The sequence below is a fragment of the Geotrypetes seraphini genome, chromosome 9, assembly GCF_902459505.1.
Source record: "Geotrypetes seraphini chromosome 9, aGeoSer1.1, whole genome shotgun sequence".
Classification (NCBI taxonomy): domain Eukaryota; kingdom Metazoa; phylum Chordata; class Amphibia; order Gymnophiona; family Dermophiidae; genus Geotrypetes; species Geotrypetes seraphini.
Window position 1 is genome coordinate 134830626 of NC_047092.1, and position 21724 is coordinate 134852349.

Below are 21724 nucleotides of genomic sequence, written 5' to 3' on the forward strand. Positions count from 1 at the left end.
AATGGTTTGCACAGTGTACTGAGAACTGGAAGAACTGTATTTAATTTCCATGTGAACAAAGGAAAATAAGAATTGCCATACTGTGACAGACTGAAGATCCATCAAGTCCATTGCTTCCAACAGTGGCCAACCTAGGTCATAAGTACTTGGCAAGATCCAAAGAATAAAACATAATTTATGCTGCTTATCCTAAGAATAAGCAATTGATTTTTCCAAGTCCATCTTAATAGCTTATGGACTCTTACATAGTAACATAGTAGATGACGGCAGATAAAGACCCGAATGGTCCATCCAATCTGTCCAACCCTATTCAATTTAATTTTTTTTTTTTTTTCTTCTTAGCTATTTCTGGAGAAGAATCCAAAGCTCTGCCCGGTATTTTGTTTAGGTTCCAACTACTAAAGTCTCCGTCAAAGCTCACTCCAGCCCATCTACACCATCCCAGCCCATCCTCAACCAAACGGCCATACACAGACAGAGACCATGCAAGTCTGCCCAGTACTGGCCTTAGTTCTTCAATATTTACTATTATTTTCTTATTCTTGATCCTTTATTCATCCCATACTTTTCCTCTCCACCACCTCTCTCAGGAGTGCATTCCAGGCATCCACCACCCTCTCCGTAAAGAAGAATTTCCTTACATTGATCTTAAGACTCCCACCCCTCAGCCTCAAATTATGCTCTCTGGTTTTACCATTTTCCTTTCTCTAGAAAATATTTTGTTTTACATTAATACTTTCAAGTACTTGAACGTCTGAATCATAACTCTCCGCGACTACGGGTAGCAGCAAAAGAATATTAAACTCCATAAAGGGTGCACGTCTCAAGCAATTGGTGTTGGAGCCCACCAGGGACCAGGCGTTACTAGACTTGGTCCTCACCAACGGAGATAGCGTCACGGAAGTCTCAGTAGGAGACACACTGGCCTCCAGCGACCATAATATGGTATGGCTCAACCTCAAGAAAGGTTTCCCTAAGACAAACACAGCAACAAGGGTTCTCAACTTTAGAGGTACAGACTTCAACCGCATGGGAGATTTTGTCCATCAGGAGCTACATAAACAAGCAAAATCTGACAATGTGGAGGATATGTGGTCGTCTCTGAAATCCATACTACACGAAGCAACAGACCGATACATAAAGACAGTAAGTAAACGCAGGAGAAACAAAAGACCCCAATGGTTCAGTAAAGAAATTTCAGACCTAGTTAAACAGAAAAAAGACGCATTTATCACCTACAAACATTTAGGCAGAGAGGGGGCAAAAGAGGACTATCTAGACAGATCTAAAGTTGTCAAAACAGCAGTCAGAGAGGCCAAACTCCGAATGGAGGAAGAGTTAGCACAGAAAATTAAGAAAGGGGATAAAACTTTCTTCAGCTATATTAGTGACAGGAAAAGAAACAAAGATGGGATAGTACGCCTGAAGCAATCGGACGGTAACTTTGCGGAATCAGATTCTGAGAAGGCAGAACTACTAAACCAATACTTCTGTTCAGTATTCACCCGAGAAGCGCCGGGAGTTGGTCCACAGCTGCAGACGGGAGATAACCAGAAAGACCCGTTTCAAGATTTTGAATTTACGCCCAGTAGCGTCTTCGACGAACTATCAAGACTCAAAATAAACAAAGCCATGGGACCAGATAACCTACATCCCAGAAAATCCCACTCCACAAAAAGGGCTGCAGGACAGAGACAGCAAACTACAGACCAGTGAGTCTAACGTCTATAGTGTGTAAACTCATGGAAACACTGATCAAACAGAATATTGACACAATCCTAGACGAAGAAAAACTGCGTGATCCACACCAACACGGGTTCACCCAGGGTAGATCCTGCCAATCTAATCTGATTCGCTTTTTTGACTGGGTTACTAGACAACTGGATGCCGAAGAGTCACTGGACGTAGTGTATTTGGACTTCAGTAAAGCATTTGATAGCGTCCCTCATCGAAGATTACTGAACAAGCTGAAATCGATAGGATTAGGAGACACTCTAACTACATGGGTTGGGAATTGGCTGAGCGGTAGACATCAGAGGGTGGTGGTGAACGGTACCCCATCCGAAGCATCGGACGTGATAAGTGGAGTGCCGCAGGGCTCGGTCCTGGGCCCGATTCTATTCAACTTATTCATAAGAGATATGACGCAAGGACTTAGAGGAAAGGTATCACTGTTCGCCGACGACGCCAAACTTTGCAACATAGTAGGCAGAAGCTTATTACCTGATAATATGACACACGACCTACTGCTGCTGGAACAATGGTCAACTACTTGGCAGCTAGGCTTCAATGCTAAAAAATGCAAGATAATACACCTGGGAAAGAGAAACCCGCATAGAACTTATGTACTAAATGGTGAGACCTTGGTTAGGACCACAGCGGAACGCGATCTAGGAGTGATCATTAGCGAGGACATGAAGGTTGCCAATCAAGTGGAGAAGGCTTCCTCCAGGGCAAGACAAATGATGGGGTGTATCTGCAGAGGTTTCGTCAGCAGGAGACCTGAAGTTATGATGCCGTTGTACAGAGCCATGGTGAGGCCTCACTTAGAGTACTGCGTTCAGTTTTGGAGACCACACTACCGAAAGGACGTACTGAGGATTGAGTCGGTACAGCGAACGGCCACCAGGATGGTCTTGGGGCTCAAGGATCTCACATATGAAGAAAGACTAAAGAAATTGCGGCTGTACTCACTTGAGGAAAGAAGAGAACGGGGAGATATGATTGAAACGTATAAGTATATCACGGGACGCATCGAGTCAGAAGATGATATCTTCTGGCTCATGGGACCCTCGACCACCAGAGGGCATCCGCTGAAAATCAGGGGAGGGAAGTTTCATGGCGACTTCAGGAAGTATTTCTTCACCGAGAGAGTTGTGGATCATTGGAACAGACTCCCACTCCAGGTGATAAAGGCCAGCAGCGTGACGGATTTTAAGAGAAAATGGGATACTCACGTGGGATCTTTAAGGGACTAAACTCAGGGGGGGGGATACTTGGAATGGGCAGACTTGGTGGGCTATAGCCCTTTTCTGCCGCTTTTTTTTATGTTTCTATGTTTCTAACTCCTCTGTCCCTCCTTTCCTCTAGGGCAGGGGTAGGCAATTCTAGTCCTCAAGAGCCACAGGCAGGTCAGGTTTTCAGGATGTCCACAATAAATATGCATGAGATATATTTGCATCTCAAGGAGGCAGTGCATGCAAATCCATCCCATACATATTGTCATTGGGCTGCCCCTGTTCTTAGGGAGGACGCCTTGCCAGAAAAGGGAAATGGGGTTAAAACGCTTGAAAGTATTCCTAAGCCTATAAGGAGAGTCCCAAAGCAGCTCCTATGAATACCTACAAGCCAAGCCTTCCAGCAATGAAACCTGCCTGCCTAAAGCAGGCAGATCTGGTTTAGCTTTACCTAAGAAAAAAAAATGGGGAGACCCAATGATCCACAGTGAAAACAATCCACCGATGAAAACAAAAACAAAAACTGTCGATACAGATGTTCTGGAGATAATTTATTAAACACTGACATATAAAACCATGAAAATTCAATTTAAAAAGTACAATGATAAAAAATACTGTGATAAAAATCCAACCGGACCCTACACGGTCCGTGTTTCGGTGAACACGCCTTCCTCAGGGGGTCCAATGGTTTGCAAACTCACATATAAAGATTTGGACTGAAAACAGTCTATTGTCTTTAACTATATGAGCAAAGAACACCGCAGACAAGCTGAAGTAGCAAAAAAAAAAAAATGTGAGCTTGCAAACCATTGGACCCCTGAGGAAGGCGTGTAGGGTCCGGTTGCATTTTTATCACAGTATTTTTTTAACATTGTACTTTTTTAATTGAATTTTCATGGTTTTATATGTCAGTGTTTAAATAAATTATCTCCAGAACATCTGTATCCACAGTTTTTGTTTTCATCGTTAGCTTTACCTAAGCCAGTTATAAGAAAGCAAGTGGAAAGATTACATCTCCCAGCAGGCATAGAGCCAGGGAAAGGAAAGAGCAGGGCTGGAATACAAGCCACTGCCAATCAGGCTCAAATTGGTTTAAGCCAGGTGAGAAGCCCTCTGAGAGCAGGCTACCTTAACATACCTGCAGGGAGGACTAATGAGCTCCCTGCAGTGAAAGAAAAGGGAGTAGTTTTCTCAAAACAAGGGAACCAGCTCCAGAAGCAGTTGGAGGGCCAGCCTCAGAGCAGTGGCGTACCTAGGGTATATGGCACCCGGGGCCCATAATTTTTTGACACCCCCACCATGTAAAAAAATATTTATTGTAATAACCATGAAACTGAATAAATGGTCATAATAGAAACAGGCAGTGAAAATTTTCTTTTATTGAACCTCTTATATGTAACCATTATTCCAAACATACCATAACATAACATAAATTATGTCTGAATTGTCATGACATCAGAAGTACATATGGAGTAGTTGCAGGTGATGCTTGGGACAGTTCTGATTGTGTTAGTTCGGTTTTATGTGTTTTTTGAATAGAAGGATTTTTATTTCTTTTTTGAAGGTTTTGTAGTTTGTGGTCGAGTTCAATAGGTTGTAGAGTTGGGGGTCGAGTGTTGCAGCTCGAATGGCTAGGAGGTTGTCGAACTGTTTTTTTCTTTTGACGTTTTTGGTTGGAGGGTGTGTGAATGGTGCGTGAGCTCTCCTATGTCTGGTTGAGGTGGATTGAATTATTTAGCTGAAGAAATTAGTTACCCCCCCATTCCACATTAATTCTCTTCCATTATTGTTCCCATTATAAAAAACACTGATAAGTTCTCAGAAAAAAAATACATTAAAATAAGAAGTGAAAACAAAGGCCCCTACAGATGAGAACATAACATAAGAATAGCCTAACTGGGTCAGACCAATGGTCCATCATGCCCAGTAACCCATTCTCATGGAAGTCAATCCAGGTCACTAGTACCTGGTCAAAACCCAAAGAGTAGCAACATTCCATGCTACCGATCCAAGGCAAGCAGATGTTTCCCCCATGTCTTAATAACAGACTATGGACTTTTCCTCCAGGAATTTGTCCAAACCTTTCTTAAAACCAGCTACGCTATCTGCTTTTACCATAACTTCTGGCCACTTCATTTTTAAGCTGAGATCTTTCCTTCCAAACAGAGACTTTGCTAGATGTCAAATACAGCACAAGGTAACTTCACACGGACTTAGCTGTGCAGGAGATCTCACAACTCATTAAGGAGAAGAAAAAAGCATTTCTTTCCTACAAACGTACGCAGAGAAGAGAAACTAAAGTAGAATATAAGACCAGATCTGCAGCGGTCAAAACAGCAGTTAGGGAGGCCAAACTTCGAGTGGAAGAAACTCTGGCAAAAAACATTAAAAAAGGGGACAAATCCTTCTTTAGGTATATCAGTGATAGGAAAAGGAACACAGACGGTATAGTACGCCTTAGACAACCGGACGGAAACTATGCGGTGGCGGATTCAGAAAAAGCAGAACTACTAAATGAATATTTCTGCTCAGTCTTCACCTGCGAAGCACCGGGACACGGACCACAGTTGATGATAAAACAAGACATGGATGACCCGTTTCAGAATTTTGAGTTCACACCTGGGGAGGTCTACAACGAACTGGCAAGGCTAAAGGTAAACAAGGCCATGGGACCGGACAATTTACACCCAAGAGTGCTCAGAGAATTGAGAGATGTTCTGGCGGAACCGTTGGCAGTGCTCTTCAATCTCTCACTAAGTATGGGGAAAGTTCCGTTGGACTGGAAAACAGCCAACGTCGTTCCTTTACATAAAAAGGGTTGCAAGGCTGAGGCTGCGAACTATAGACCGGTAAGCCTCACCTCAATAGTGTGTAAACTCATGGAAACACTAATTAAGTATAAATTAGATACGATCCTGAACGAGGAAGATCTCCGGGATCCCAGCCAACATGGATTCACCAAGGGTAGGTCATGCCAGTCCAATCTAATCAGCTTCTTTGACTGGGTAACAAGAAGACTGGACTCAGGCGAGTCCTTGGATGTCGTGTACCTGGACTTCAGCAAAGCATTTGACAGCGTTCCACACCGCAGGCTGCTGAACAAGATGAAATCAATGGGATTAGGAGAGACTAACTGCATGGGTTAAAGATTGGCTTAGTGGCAGACTTCAGAGGGTGGTGGTTAACGGTACCCTCTCTAAAATGTCGGAGGTGACTAGCGGAGTGCCACAGGGTTCAGTCCTGGGCCCACTTCTCTTCAACATATTCAATGGGGATCTGACTCAAGGGCTTCAAGGTAAGGTAACCTTATTCGCTGATGACGCCAAACTATGCAATATAGTAAACGGCTATAATCTACAGGATGCTATGGAGCAGGACCTGCATACTTTGGAAAGTTGGTCCTTGATCTGGCAGCTGGGCTTCAACGCCAAGAAATGTAAGGTCATGCATCTCGGTAACGGAAATCCTTGCAGAACTTACACCCTGAATGGAGAAACTTTAACCAGGACTACGGCAGAACGAGACTTAGGAGTAATCATCAGTGCTGACATGAAAGCAGCCACTCAAGTGGAGAAGGCTTCATCTAAAGCACGGCAGATGATAGGTTGTATCAAGAGAAGCTTCGTCAACAGGAAACCTGAAGTCATGATGCCATTGTACAGAGCCATGGTGAGACCTCATCTGGAATACTGTGTGCAATTCTGGAGGCCACATTACCGTAAGGATGTGCTCAGAATTGAATCGGTTCAGCGGATGGCCACCAGGATGGTCTCGGGGCTAAAGGGTCTCCCGTACGAAGAAAGACTGAGTAAATTGCAGCTCTACACTCTCGAAGAGCATAGGGAGAGGGGAGACATGATTGAGACATTTAAGTACATCACGGGACGGGTCGAGGTGGAAGATGATATCTTTCTTCTCAAGGGACCCTCGACCACAAGAGGACATCCGCTCAAGCTCAGGGGAGGGAACTTTCGTGGAGACGCCAGGAAGTATTTCTTCACGGAGAGAGTGATTGAGCAGTGGAACAAGCTTCCAGTGCAGGTGGTCGAGGCACGCAGCATCCCAGACTTCAAGAACAAATGGGATACCTATGTGGGATCCCTACGAGGTCATGCCAAGGGATAGAGTCACTAGGACTTGAATGAGCGGGTCAGTAGAGTGACAGTATAATTACAATTATACTTTAGGGGGTCAGTAGACCAAAGAGGGTGGGTAAATAGTGTGGGCAGACTTGATGGGCTATATCTGCTGTCATCTTTCTATGTTTCTATGAAATGTGAATCTCCTCATACACCTACCATATAGTGCAAAAATGTGCAAAGGTCTGGTTTTTTCTTTCGATCACTACATAGACTAATGCCACACAAGCAGCGCTGTTACAAACATATTCTGTAGGTCAGTGCTAAGGTTAACAAAGTTTCCTTCCTTGGACCAGAAGGAGATGCTGACAAACCACTGGAAGAGATCTCAAACAACACCCAAAGACCCACTCAGTGTGTGAACCAGTTGAGTGGAGTGGACTAACTGGGGGGTAGAAATGGGCCCGGAGTTTACTCAGCAGAATTTCCCAGATCACCTCTTCCTCTCAACACATTGACACGCTGCCACCACCACCACTAGGAACACCTCACCGGGTAGGCCAGCAATGCTATAAACTTTATAAAACACATTATTATATTTTCTTATAAAGCACATATTTTAACTGAACTCTCTGACATTTTCAGCCTTTCCATTCACAAAAATAGAAGGAAGAAAAGTTCCCATTTCCTGCTGTCTCATGTCCCCGGCCTATACAATATTTTTCTTCTGCAGAGTGCAGACCCTTCAAAAATCTGACCAAATCCTCATTTCACTTGCATTATAAAGTACTGAGGATGCCATCTCTCCCCAATCCCAGGTCCTAAAGTCTAAGACAGTAGCACAAACTAGTGCTGCCAGATTCAGGAAAAAAAATTTCGATTCGATTCAGCCTATTGAATTGGTTTATCGATTCGATTTTCCTGCCCAATTGGGTGTTTTTTCAAACATCCTGGTGGATTTATTTTATAGCTTTTTCACCCCTCTTTGGCTTCTCCTAACCACACTGGCGCTGTGGTGTAAATAAAATAAAGAAACAAAAAGGACTTTTCCTCTCTCTGTTAAATCCTAGCTCACGTTTACGGTCTAACACCAGCTCTGGCAGGATACACATTTCAAATCTGACATATTGTAATCACAAAACAGAAAATAAAATTAGTTTTTCTACCTTTTTGTTGTCTGGTTATTTTTCAAATCTTGTTGGTCCAAGGCTCTGGTTGTCTTCTGATAACTTGCTTGCCAGGGTCTCCTTCTTTCTTCTTTCTCCGTGCTAACCATCCATCTGCCATCTCTGTCCTCCCCTTCCGTTTCCCTTCTCTCCCCCGAATGTCTGGCATCTTTCCTTTTTTTGTCTCCCTCCACAGATCCACCTTTTCTTAACTACCCTTTCATCCAGCAGCTCTCCCTCCTTCCCCACTACCCCAGGGTCCACCATCTCTCCCTTTCTTTTCCTAACTACCCTCCTAACCAGTATCTCTATCCCCCCCTCCACATCATCCCTTGTGTCCAACTTCTCTCCTTTTCTGTTCCTTCCCTCCCTAAAACCCATGTCCATCATCTCTCTCTCTCTCTCCTCTATTTTCAGACCCATTATTTCTTCCCACCCAGTCCGGCACATGCACGTCTCTTTGAACTCCTCCCCCTTCCCTCCGTGTACTTCTACACCAGGGCCCCCCTCCCCTGAAGACCTGTCCTCCCCTTAAAGGTCTGCATCCCACCCCTGAAGCCCTGCATCCCCCCGAAGGCCTATACCCCCCTCGAAGGCCTGTCCCCCCCTTGAAGGCCTGCACCCCCCCTGAAGGCCTGTCCCCTCTCTTGAAGGCCTGCACCTCCCGAAGGCCTGTCCCCCCCCCTTGAAGGCCTGCCCCACCTGAAGGCCTGTCCCCATCCTTGAAGGCCTGCACCCCCCCGAAGGCCTGCATCCCCCCGAAGGCCTACACCCCACTCGAAGGTCTGTCCCCCCCTTGAAGGCCTGCACCCCCCCGAAGGCCTGCACCCTCCCGAAGGCCTGCATTCCCCCGAAGGCCTACACCCCACTCGAAGGCCTGTCCCCCCCTTGAAGGCCTGCACCTCCCCGAAGGCCTGCACCCCCCCGAAGGCCTACACCCCACTCGAAGGCCTGTCCCCCCTTAAGGCCTGCACCCCCCCGAAGGCCTGCATCCCCTCGAAGGCCTACACCCCCTTGAAGGTCTGCCTGCCTGTTCCCCTTGAAGGCCTGTCCCCCCCCTTGAAGGCCTGCACCCCCCGAAGGCTTGCACCCCCTCGAAGGCCTGCATCCCCCTCGAAGGCCTGCACCCCCCGAAGGCCTACACCCCCCTCGAAGGCCTGTCCCCCCCTTGAAGGCCTGCCTGTCCCCCCTTGAAGGTCTGTGCCCTCCCTTGAAGGCCTGTCCCCCCCCCGAAGGCCTGCACCCCCCCCGACGGCCTGTCACTCCCCCCGAAGGCCTGCCTGTCCCCCTTGAAGGCCTGTCCCCCCCCGACGGCCTGTCACCCCCCTCCGAAGGCCTGCCTGTCCCCCCCGAAGGCTTGTCCCCCCTTTGAAGGCTTGCCTGCCTGTCCTCCTGAAGGCCTGTCTCCTCCCCCTCAACAAGGTCTGCCTGCCCGCCCCACCCTGAAGGCCTGCTGCCCCCCCCACTACCTCGAAGGACCGCTCGGCCCCACCACCACCACCACGAAGCACTGCTCATTCCCCTGGCCTCCACGCTTCATTTCCCTGGGGAAACAGCCTGCAGCAAGATCGCATGATGCCAGCGATCTTTGCTTGCTTCGGCTGTTTCCTCCGCCGCGGTCCCGCCCCTCCTCTGACGTCAGAGGAGGGGCGGGACCGTGGCAGAGGAAACAGCCGAAGCAGGCAAAGATCGCTAGCATCGCGATCTTGCTGCAGGCTGTTTCCAAACGCGACACCCGGCGCAGGGGGGGAGGAACCGGACCGAGAGCACCCCCTCAGGGCTTGGCACCCGGGGCGGACCGCCCCCCACTTGGTACGCCACTGCCTCAGAGTACACACCTGCTTTCGATCAAGCCAGCCAGCCAGAGCCAGTCAGCAGGTTGCAAGCCACGCATTGCCAGCCCAGAGAATCAGGAAGCCACAGTCTACCTCCTGGCTACCAGCCCAGGCAGAGGTTGGTGAGATAGAAGCCACAGAGAACGGTGAGTCTGTGTTTGGGCAAGGCAATGAGATGACTGATGAGGACCTTGCTTATAATATGGAGATAGAAGAAACAGAGTTGCCCATTATAGAAGGAATGGACATAAGCTAATCTTTTCCTGTTAAAGAGAGCTGGGATATCCATGGCCTTCCCTTCTCTGCCAGGAGGGACTGAGGCATACACACTAGCTCCCGCAGATTTGGACTGTGTACTAGATTAAGAGAAGGCTGAAATTTTTGTTTGAAGAAAAGTTTACAGTTGGGACAAGTTTTTTTCTCTTTTGAGATAATGGGCTTGGAATTGACAATTGTTTGTGCTTTGAATGCTGCAATGATATTCCAGGTGATACAAACCTGGAAAAGCCTGTTTGAAAGTTTGCTTTTGATCAATAAATTATACCAGGAAATTGCACCTCTGTCATTGGACCTCTTTTTTTTTTTTTTTAATTATTCCAATACCAAGCTATCAATAGAACCTCATGTAACTGCTCGGCTGAGGTTTTGTATGCACTGGGTATGGCCACTTGCCGAGCCCAGCTTGGCCACGCCCGGTCACAATATTCATTGTGGATATCCTGAAAACCTGATCTGCCTTTTGTTCTTGAGGACCGGAACTGCCTACTCCTGCTCTAGGGTATACATATTCAGGGCTTCCAGTCTCTTCATATGGCTTTTGGCGCAAACCTCCTATCATTTTCGTCACCCTCCTCTGGACCGCTTCAAGTCTTCTTATGTCCTTCGCCAGATACGGTCTCCAAAACTAAACACAATACTCCAAGTGGGGCCTCACTAACGACCTGTACAGGGGAATCAACACCTTCTTTCTTCTACTGGTTACGTCTCTCTTTATACAGCCCAGCATCCTTATGGCAGCAGCCACCACCTTGTCACACTATTTTTTTTCGCCTTTAGATATTCAGACACTATCACCACAAGGTCTCTTTCCCCATCCGAGCATATCAGCCTCTCACCTCCCAGCACATACGGTTCCTTCTGATTATTAATCCCCAAATGCATTACTCTCCATTTCTTTGCACTGAATTTTAATTGCCAGATATTAAGACCATTCCTCTAACTTTTGTAGATCCTTTTTCATGTTTTCCACTCCCTCCTCGGTGTCTACTGTTACAAATCTTGGATTCATCCGCAAAAAGGCAAACCTTACCTTCTATCCCTTCAGCAATATCACTCACAAACATATTGAACAGGATCGGCCCCAGCACCGAACCCTGAGGGACTCCACTACTCACCTTTCCTTCCTCCGAGCGACTTCCATTAACCACCACCCTCTTGCATCTGTCCGACAACCAGTTTCTAATCCAGTTCACCACTTTGGGTCCTAACTTCTTTTAGGAAATTATCCAAATCTTTTTTAAACCCTGCTAAGAGCCCTGCTTTCACCACATTCTCTGGCAACGAATTCCAGAGTTTAATTATACACTAAAGTAAGAAATATTTTTTCCATTTTTATAAAATCTACTACTTAGTAGCTTCATCACATGCTTCCCTAGTCCTAGTATTTTTGGAAAGAGTAAACATGCAGATTCATATCTACCCATTTCACTTCATTAGTATTTTATAGACCTCTGTCATATCTCCTCAAGTCATCTCTTCTCCAGGCTGAAGAGCCTTAGCCGCTTTAGCCTTTCCTCATAGGGATGTCGTGCCATCCTTTTTATTATCTTTGTCGCCCTTCTCTGTACCTTTTCTAATTCTGCTATCTATATATATATTTTTTTAATGTGGTGACTAGAATTGCGCACAGAATTTAAGGTGTGACCACAGCATGGAGCAATACAAAGGCATTACAACATTCTCATCTTTGTTTTCCATTTCTTTCCTGATAATTCCGAGGATTATATTTGCTTTTTGCCGCTGCACACTAGCTAAGAGTTTTATTGTATCCTCAATGATGATAACGAAATCCTTTTCCTGGGTGGTGACTCCTAACGTGGAATTCTGCATCACATACCTATAGTTCTGGTTCCTCTTTCCCACATGCATCACATGTTCACATTAAACATCATCTGCCATTTCGATGCTCAGTTTCCCAGTCTTGCAAGGTCAATAGTTACACACATTATCAATACACAATTACTCCAATAATTCAACAATATTGTTAGCAACATTTTACCTTATCATTTCAACCCTAAGATGTCTCCTCTCCTCTCCTGGGATGCACAGCACCCACAATCATAACATATGATATGAATATGATACAAACTACATATAATTAATCCCTGCCATTTTTGGGACACAGCCCATAGAAGTCTGCCCCAAGTCAAAACCCACTCCAGTCATGAGATAATTTAAGTTTTGTTTTGATTTCATCCTATTTCTATATAGGGATCCTTTGTATTTATCCCAGCCATTTTTGAATTCTGTCAGGTGTTTTTTTTTTCTCAACTTCCACCAGGTGTGTATTCTAGGTATCTAAAACCCTCTCAGTGAAAAGTATTTCCTGATGTTACTCTGAACTCTACCATTATGCAACCTCAAAACATGTGCTCTAGTTCTACTGCTTTCACATTTCAGAAAAACTTATATTTTAAGTATTTAAATCATTTAAAAGCATTCTTATTCCAATTGGCCTATTCTTGAAACATCGATTTTGCAGTTATTCATTTTAATTTGCGCTTATTTTTGTTAAGTGCTGCAAATTATTTTTTAATTATATATGTGATTTTATAAGATGCTCAGCTTATTAGATGGGCAAGATAAGAGGCATTTTAAAATAAATAAATACAAAAATAAACATATGCATCATAATTCTCCTATTCCTCCTTTCTTCTAGAGCAGTGATGGCGAACCTATGGCACGCGTGCCAACTGTGGCACGCGAAGGCCTTGCAGCTGGCACGTGCAGGGCCGCCATCAGGGCAGTACTACCAGGGGGTGCACAGGAGAGAGAGCTGAACGGGGACGATGGGGTACCCGCGGGGTTAAATATAACTCGAGCCGCGAGGCTCGTCTTCTACTCCGACTGGCCTGCCGCTCACACAGCCGATTGGAAATCTTCCCCGACGTCAGCGCTGACGTCGGGGAAGACTTCTGGTCGGCTATGTGTGCGCGGTGGGACAGGCAGGAAATAGAAGACAAGCCTACGCGGCTCGAGCTACATTTTGCTGAGAAAGTTGCTAAGATGGGCTGGGAGGCAAACGGGGAACACAAAAGGGGGAGGGAGTGCGTTTTGGACACAAGGCATGAACTTGGGAGAGAGGAAGGGAGGGAAAGAGATGCTGAGGTGGGGGAGGGAATGGGTGTTTGGACACAGAAGGCATGGACTTGGGAGAGAGGAAGGGAGGGAAACAGATGCTGAGGTGGGGGAGGGAATGGGTTTTTGCACACAGAAGGCATGAACTTGGGAGAGAGGAAAGGAGGGAAAGAGATGCTGAGGTAGGGGAGGGAATGGGTTTTTGCACACAGAAGGCATGGACTTGGGAGAGAGGAAGGGAGGGAAAGAGATGCTGAGGTGGGGGAGGGAATGTGTTTTTGGACACAGAAGGCATGGACTTGGGAGAGAGGAAGGGAGGGAAAGAGATGCTGAGGTGGGGGAGGGAATGTGTTTTTAGACACAGAAGGCATGGACTTGGGAGAGAGGAAGGGAGGGAAATAGATGCTGAGGTGGGGGAGGGAATGTGTTTTTGGACACAGAAGGCATGGACTTGGGAGAGAGGAAGGGAGGGAAAGAGATGCTGAGGTGGGGGAGGGAATGTGTTTTTGGACACAGAAGGCAAGGACTTGGGAGAGAGGAAGGGAGGGAAAGAGATGCTGAGGTGGGGGAGGGAATGTGTTTTTGGACACAGAAGGCAAGGACTTGGGAGAGAGGAAGGGAGGGAAAGAGATGGTTGTGTACACGGGGAATAGAAGAAAGGAGAATTTTTGGTCATAGGGAGGGAGTGAGGTACAGACAGTGGCATACCAAGGTGGGGGTGGGGGCGGTCTGCCCCGGTTTTACGCCCCAAGGGGGTGCACAGCTGGCCACCCTCCAGTGTTCTCCCTAGGCTGGCAAACTACGTCTCTTTAGCCACTTGAGTGCCACCGCCGCCATTGGGAACAGGCCGGTGCCAAGTTCTCCCTGCTTTTCCCTGTGGGGCCGACCAACTCTCGCCACCCGCGTCAATTCTGATGTCGGAGAGGACGTTCTGGGCCAGCCAATCGCTGCCTGGCTGGCCCAGAACGTCCTCTCCGATGTTAGAATTGACGTCGAGTGGCGAGAGTTGGTCGGCCCCGTGGGGAAGAGAAGCAGGGCGAACTCGGCGCCGGCCTGTTCCCGATAGCGGCAGTGGCAGTAGCGGTGGCAGCATTTTCCCAATGGTGGTGGCATAGGGGAGGGCAAGGAGAAAGAAAGAAAGGGGGGGACAGGGAGCCAAAAAAAAAAAAAAAAGAAAGAGGGCTGGGTGAAACAAAGAAAAATGGGGCACGGAGAGAGAGAGAAAGACAGACATACAGAATGAAAGGGGGTATGGAGAGAGAGAAAAAGAAAGAAGGGGGCAGGGTGAAACAAAGAAAAAGTTTGGGGAGGGAATGAGGTCTGGAGGAGAGGAAGCATACAGGAGGCTGAAAAAAGGGAAGAAATATTGGATGCACAGTCAGAAGAATAAAGTGCAACCAGAGACTGATGAAATTACCAAAGGTAGGAAAATGATTTTATTTTCAATTTAGTGATCAAAATGTGTCTGCTTTGAGAATTTATATATGCTGTCTATATTTTGCACTATGGCTCCCTTTTACTAAACCGCAAAAGCGTTTTTTAGCGCAGGGAGCCTATGAGCTTCAAGAGCAGCGTGGGGCATTCAGCGCAGGTCCCTGCGCTAAAAACCGCTATCGCGGTTTAGTAAAAAGGGAGGGGGAATATTTGTCTATTTTTGTATAGTTGTTACTGAGGTGACATTGCATAAAGTCATCTGCCTTGACCTCTTTGAAAACCCGCGGAATATAAATGATAATTAACATTTTCTCTGCATACAGCGTGCTTTGTGTTTTTAAAATTTTATTGTTGGTAGATCATTTTGACTTGGCCACAAAGGTAAGGGGGAGGGAGGGGAGCTGCTGAAAGAGTCTACCTTGACATGGTTGCAGGCTTACAAATCTTTTGGTCAAAGAGTGCGGCAACAGAGAAAAGTATGTGTGTATTCGGCCCATGAATGAAATCATTAAAACATTATAAATTGCCAATAAATTGAAATGAAAACCAAAGGATTGTGAATCAAATTGATTCTCTGACAATACAAAGATTCCAACCTTTAAAAATGATGTTACATAGTTCAGGCAACTTTATAAAGAGTTTTTAGATACTAAAATCTTGTTATTAAGGTTTAATTGACGTGCTGGCACTTTGAGGAAATTCTTTGGTTTTGTGCGGCAGTTTGGGCACTCGGGTTCAAAAAGGTTAGCCATCACTGTTCTAGAGTATATATGAAAGCAAGTGGAAAGATAATTGAGGCCTTCTTCTCATATATCTTATGGCGCAAACCCCATTATCATTTTTGTCACCTTTCTCTGAATTGCATCAAGTCTTTAATGTCATTAGCTTGATATGGCCTCCAAAAGTGAACACAATATACCAATTCACCAATGATTTCTACAGGGGCATTATAAGAGAAAAATATTTTCAAAGCACAAAACAAATTTATGTCAAGGATCTAACTGAAATAGAATACATAATACAAGCAGAAAGTAAAAGGCTAATGTTAGTTCTTGCACTAAAGTTTAACACCGCCCCCCTTCCAAAATAAAAGCAGCATTCATGGTCACTGTTTTAAAATGAAACTTACTGGGATGGAATCTGGTAAGTCATCATAACTGCATCATCTGTATTTGCCATCAGCAACCAGATTGGATCTTGGAGCATATATTTAATGAAATGATTGTTTTCTTCCATATCCGTGCTTCTTTTTGATTTGTGATTGTTTTCTGAGGAGTCAATGCTTCCAAAGTATTTACTGGTATGACTTGTCTCACTACTCCCTTCAGCACAGGAAAAACAGTTTATTAAGTACCATCTAAAAGACCATTATTAAACTTACATATTAATATTTGTTTGGACTCAAACATGTTCAAATTATAAGGGTCAGTTGTATTAAAGGTTTTTTTCCCCATTTTGAGAATAAAGGAAAATGTTTAATTTGTGGGTCACTTATAATTTTAGGCTTGAGCTTTCCAAACTCTGGGTTGTGACTCCAAATGTAATTATAGACCTGGGTGGAAGCTACAAAGGATATCATTATCCTTCACTGCCTGGGGTTCACAATTTTGGCAACTGCACAAATTGGGGTCATGGCCACTGAAAGATTGAAGAGCACTGTTCCAGGCTGTTTAACAGTCAAGATTTTGAAAGCTGGCCACAACTACCTTCAACAAAAAGTAGCCAGGTTTACTGACAATTTGGAGCTCCTGTGGGGCTGTGCAGATTGCAAAATTAAAACTCCACAAATAAATTATTACTGGTGTGACCCCCTCAAAGAATGCCTCTGCTGTGGAGAAGGAGGCACTGGATTCTTTGGGGTATCACTCAGTCTGAGTAAGTGTGGATAGAAGAAAACAGTGGGAGGAGTTGGAGGACACTTTGCCTAAGTGCAAGGGGGACAGTACAAAAGGGCAAAGAAGAGTAATATCAGGGCTTTTGGTTATCCTGATTCTCCCACTAGAGCCCTAGTACTGAAAGTTTGTATGGGTTTCCCACAAGATCAGACAACAGAGTATGAGAAGTGAGGGTGGGACTTGGGAGAGGCTCACCAAGAGAATCAGTGGGACTTTGCTTTCCAAGGGTGTCATCAGGAGAGGACAGAACAAAGGGGTAACTGTGAGAAAGCACAGTTACTTACTGTAACAGGTGTTATCCAGGGACAGCAGGCAGATATTCTTGACTGATGGGTGACGACACCGACGGAGCCCCGGTACGGACAATTTTAGAGTGATTGCACTCTAAGAACTTGGAAAGTTCTAGCAGGCCGCACCGCGCACGCGCGAGTGCCTTCCCGCCCGACGGAGGCGCGCGGTCCCCAGTTAGGATAAGCCAGCTAAGAAGCCAACCCGGGGAGGTGGGTGGGACGCAAGAATATCTGCCTGCTGTCCCTGGATAACACCTGTTACGGTAAGTAACTGTGCTTTATCCCAGGACAAGCAGGCAGCATATTCTTGACTGATGGGTGACCTCCAAGCTAACAAAAAGAGGGATGGAGGGAAGGTTGGCCATTAGGAAAACAAATTTTGCAAAACAGATTGGCCGAATGTCCATCCCGTCTGGAGAATGCATCCAGACAATAATGAGATGTAAAAGTATGAACTGAGGACCAAGTAGCAGCCTTGCAGATTTCCTCAATAGGAGTGGAACGGAGGAAAGCCACAGATGCTGCCATAGCTCTAACTCTATGGGCAGTGACAGAACCTTCCAGTGTCAGTCCGGACTGAGCATAACAGAATGAAATGCACGCTGCAAGCCAATTTGACAACGTACGTTTAGAAACAGGACGTCCCAATTTATTCGGATCAAAGGACAGAAAGAAGTGTGGAGATGATCTGTGGGGCTTAGTACGGTCTAAATAGTAAGCTAAAGCCCGCTTACAGTCCAAAGTATGCAGAGCCTGTTCTCCAGAATGAGAGTGAGGTTTCGGAAAAAAGACAGGCAAACAATGGATTGGTTGAGATGGAATTCAGAGACAACCTTAGGGAGAAACTTTGGATGTGTACGCAGAACCACCTTGTCATGATGGAAGACTGTAAAAGGTGGGTCCGCAACTAGTGCATGTAGCTCACTGACCCTCCTGGCAGAGGTAAGAGCAATAAGGAAGACCACTTTCCAAGTAAGAAACTTGAAAGGAGCTGTAACCAAAGGTTCAAACGGAGGCTTCATTAAGGCGGAGAGAACCACATTGAGATCCCAGACAACAGGAGGAGCCTTAAGAGGTGGTTTCACATTGAAAAGACCCCTCATGAATCTGGAAACCAAGGGATGAGCTGAGAGAAGTTTCCCATGAACTGGTTCATGAAAAGCAGCAATAGCACTGAGGTGGACTCTGATGGAAGGAGACTTGAGACCAGAGTCAGACAAAGAAAGAAGATAATCCAACAAGGTCTCCACTGCAAGGGAAGTGGGATCATGATGATGAAGAAGACACCAGAAAGAAAACCGTGTCCACTTCTGATGGTAACATTGCAGAGTGGCCGGTTTCCTGGAAGCATCCAGGATAGAACGAACGGGCTGAGACAGAAGAGGATCAGTTGAATTCAACCCGAGAGATACCAAGCTGTCAGGTGCAGAGACTGGAGGTTGGGATGCAGAAGGGTCTCCTGATGCTGTGTAAGCAGAGAAGGAAACAGTGGAAGAAGAATAGGCTCCCTGGAACTGAGTTGAAGTAGAAGGGAGAACCAATGTTGTCTGGGCCACCGTGGAGCGATGAGAATCATGGTGGCCTGTTCCCTCTTGAGTTTGAACAAGGTTCGTAACATGAGAGGCAGAGGAGGGAAAGCATACAGGAACAGATTGGACCAATCTAGGAGAAATGCATCCGCTGCCAGACGGTGAGGAGAGTAGAGTCTGGAGCAGAAGAGGGGCAGCTGGTGGTTGTGAGGAGCTGCAAAGAGGTCTATCTGAGGAGTGCCCCATTGAGCGAAGACGGACTGTAGAGTCAAAGGGTCGAGAGTCCACTCGTGAGGCTGGAGAATTCTGCTGAGATTGTCCGCTAAGGAATTCTGTTCTCCCTGAATGTAGATAGCTTTCAGGAATAATTGGTGATCTGTGGCCCAAGACCAAATCCTCTGGGCTTCCTGACACAAAAGGCGAGAGCCTGTCCCACCCTGTTTGTTGATGTAGTACATCGCAACTTGATTGTCTGTGCATAGTAGCAGAACTTGAGGAAAGAGAAGATGTTGGAAAGCCTTGAGGGCATAAAACATCGCCCTGAGTTCCAGGAAATTGATGTGATGCTTCTTTTCCTGGGCTGTCCAAAGGCCTTGAGTTTGAAACTCGTTCAAATGAGCTCCCCAGGCATAAGGGGAGGCGTCGGTGGTGATGACTAGTTGATGAGGAGGTAGACGGAACAGAAGACCTCTGGAGAGATTGGAGGATAGTAACCACCATTGAAGAGACTGACGAAGAGATGATGTCACAAATATGTGTCGTGAGCAAGGATCCGTCGCCTGGGACCACTGGGTAGCTAAGGTCCATTGAGGAGTGCGCAGGTGAAGACGTGCGAAGGGGGTGACATGAACTGTCGAGGCCATGTGACCCAAGAGTATCATCATTTGCTTGGCAGAGATGGAACGTTGTGGAAGCACCTGCTGACATAGAAATTGAAGAGTCTGAAGGCGGTTGGACGGCAGGAACGCTCTCATGAGGACTGTGTCCAAGACCGCTCCAATGAACTGAAGTCTCTGAGTGGGGATGAGATGAGACTTGGGTAGATTGATCTCAAACCCCAGGAGTTGAAGAAAAAGGATGGTCTGATTGGTGGCCAGGAGCACTGTCTGAGAAGAAGTGGCCTTGATTAACCAGTCGTCCAGGTAAGGAAAGACCTGAAGGTGGTGAGAGCGTAGAAAGGCAGCCACCACAATCAGACATTTGGTGAACACTCTTGGAGAGGAGGCAAGACCGAAGGGTAGCACCTTGTATTGGTAATGACAGTGATTGATCATGAAGCGGAGGTACTGTCTGGAGGCCAGATTTACCGGTATGTGAGTATATGCTTCTTTGAGATCGAGGGAGCATAGCCAGTTGCCTTGAGAGAGAAGAGGGTAAAGAGTGGCCAACGAGAGCATTTTCTTTGACCAAGCATTTGTTGAGATCGCGAAAATTCAGAATGGGTCTGAGATCTCCTGTTTTTTTGGGGACCAAGAAATAACGGGAGTAAAATCCCTGCCCCTTTTGATCTAGAGGAACTTCCTCTATGGCGTTCAGAAGGAGCAGGGTTTGAACCTCTTGAAGAAGGAGGGAAGACTGAGGAGTGTTCAAAGCAGACTCTCTTGGCAGACTTTGGGTAGGAAGAGTCTGAAAGTTGAGAGAATAGCCGTGGCGGATGATGTTGAGGACCCACTGATCCGAGGTGATGATTTCCCAACGGCTGATGTAGAAAGCAAGACGTCCTCCTATGGGTCGTGGAAGATGGGCAGATGGTAGAATACTGGCTATGCCCTGGAGAACCAAGTCAAAAGGGTTGGGTAGACTTTTGTGGTGGAGGAGGCTTTACTTGTTGCTGCTGTGCTGGCCTAGGAGTTTGCCGTTGTTGTTGGCGCTGACGTCTAGGCTGTTGAGGAGCCGGTGGCAAAGGACGAGCCACATAACGGCGTTGGTAGGCCGATTGTTGCCGAAAAGGCCGGGCAGGTGGGGGTCTTCTTTTTAGTTTTTAGGAGAGTATCCCATCGAGTCTCATGGGCAGATAGTTTTTGCGTAGTGGAGTCCATGGATTCTCCAAAGAGCTCATCGCCTAGGCAAGGAGCTTTAGCTAGGTGATCTTGATGGTTGACATCAAGTTCTGAGACTCTGAGCCATGCCAGACGACGCATGGCAACAGACATGGCCGTGGCTTGAGAGGTCAATTCAAATGTGTCGTAGATCGACCGGACCATGAACTTCCGAAGCTGGAGAAGAGAGGAAGAACATTGGCGAAAGGCAGATTTCTTGCGGTCAGGGAGGTACTTTTCAAAAGCAGTCAGATTTTGAATTAGATGCTTTAGATAAAAAGAAAAATGAAAGGCATAATTCCCTGACCTGTTAGCCAACATCGCATTCTGGTACAGTCTTTTGCCAAATTTATCCATGGCCTTCCCTTCTCTGCCAGGAGGGACTGAGGCATACACACTAGCTCCCGCAGATTTCTTAAGTGTGGATTCCACTAAAAGAGACTCATGCGGAAGTTGTGGTTTGTCAAAGCCAGGAATGTGGATGACTTTATATAAGGAGTCCAATTTACGAGGAGCTCCTGGGATAGTCAAAGGTGTCTCCAGATTCTTGTAAAAAGTCTCTCTCAAGATGTCACGGAGGGGCAATTTCAAAAATTCCCTTGGAGGCTGGTCAAAATCCAGTGCATCAAGGAACGCTTTGGATTTTTTGGACTCAGCCTCCAAGGGAATAGAAAGAGATTCACACATCTCTTTCAAGAAAGAGGTGAAAGAGGTAGCATCTGGCTTAGAGGACGGGTCTAAAACAGAAGGATCCTCTTCACCCGAGGAACACTCCCCCTCAGAGAGAAGAGGCTCTTCGGAGTCACCCCACAGATCAGGATCCCTAACTTGGAAGCTGCGAACCCGGGACTCCGGTGTGGAGGGTTCCAGGTGTCGGGTTTTATGTGTCGACTTACCCGACCTCAAAGAAGCGGTACCAGGAGATGTTAAAGGCTGTATCGGAGCCGAAGTTTGGACAGCCTGATGTAAAGCTCTAGGTTCCGGTGCCAGAATGGGCATGGAGACCGAGGAAGCAGAATGTACCGGTACCGACAAAGTGGACACGGACAATAAAGGCTGCTCCACTGTCGGTACCGGTGGCTCAGACCGGACCGGGACTGGAAGGTTCGGTGCCAATAGAGCAGGAAGTAGCTGTTGCAACTG

At 46.5% G+C, this 21724-nt stretch overlaps 1 protein-coding gene across 1 annotated transcript in view; it reads right to left on the bottom strand.

Moving 5' to 3' along the window:
• The window catches only part of LOC117367059 (period circadian protein homolog 2-like), a 31121-nt gene extending 14975 nt beyond the window's left edge, over positions 1-16146 (bottom strand). The window contains exon 1 of the mRNA XM_033959278.1: positions 15958-16146. Coding sequence (XP_033815169.1) covers positions 15958-16064 — 107 coding nt within the window. The 5' untranslated portion in view covers positions 16065-16146. The remainder of the gene's footprint in view (positions 1-15957) is intronic.
• Between the last annotated feature and the right edge of the window lie 5578 nt (positions 16147-21724).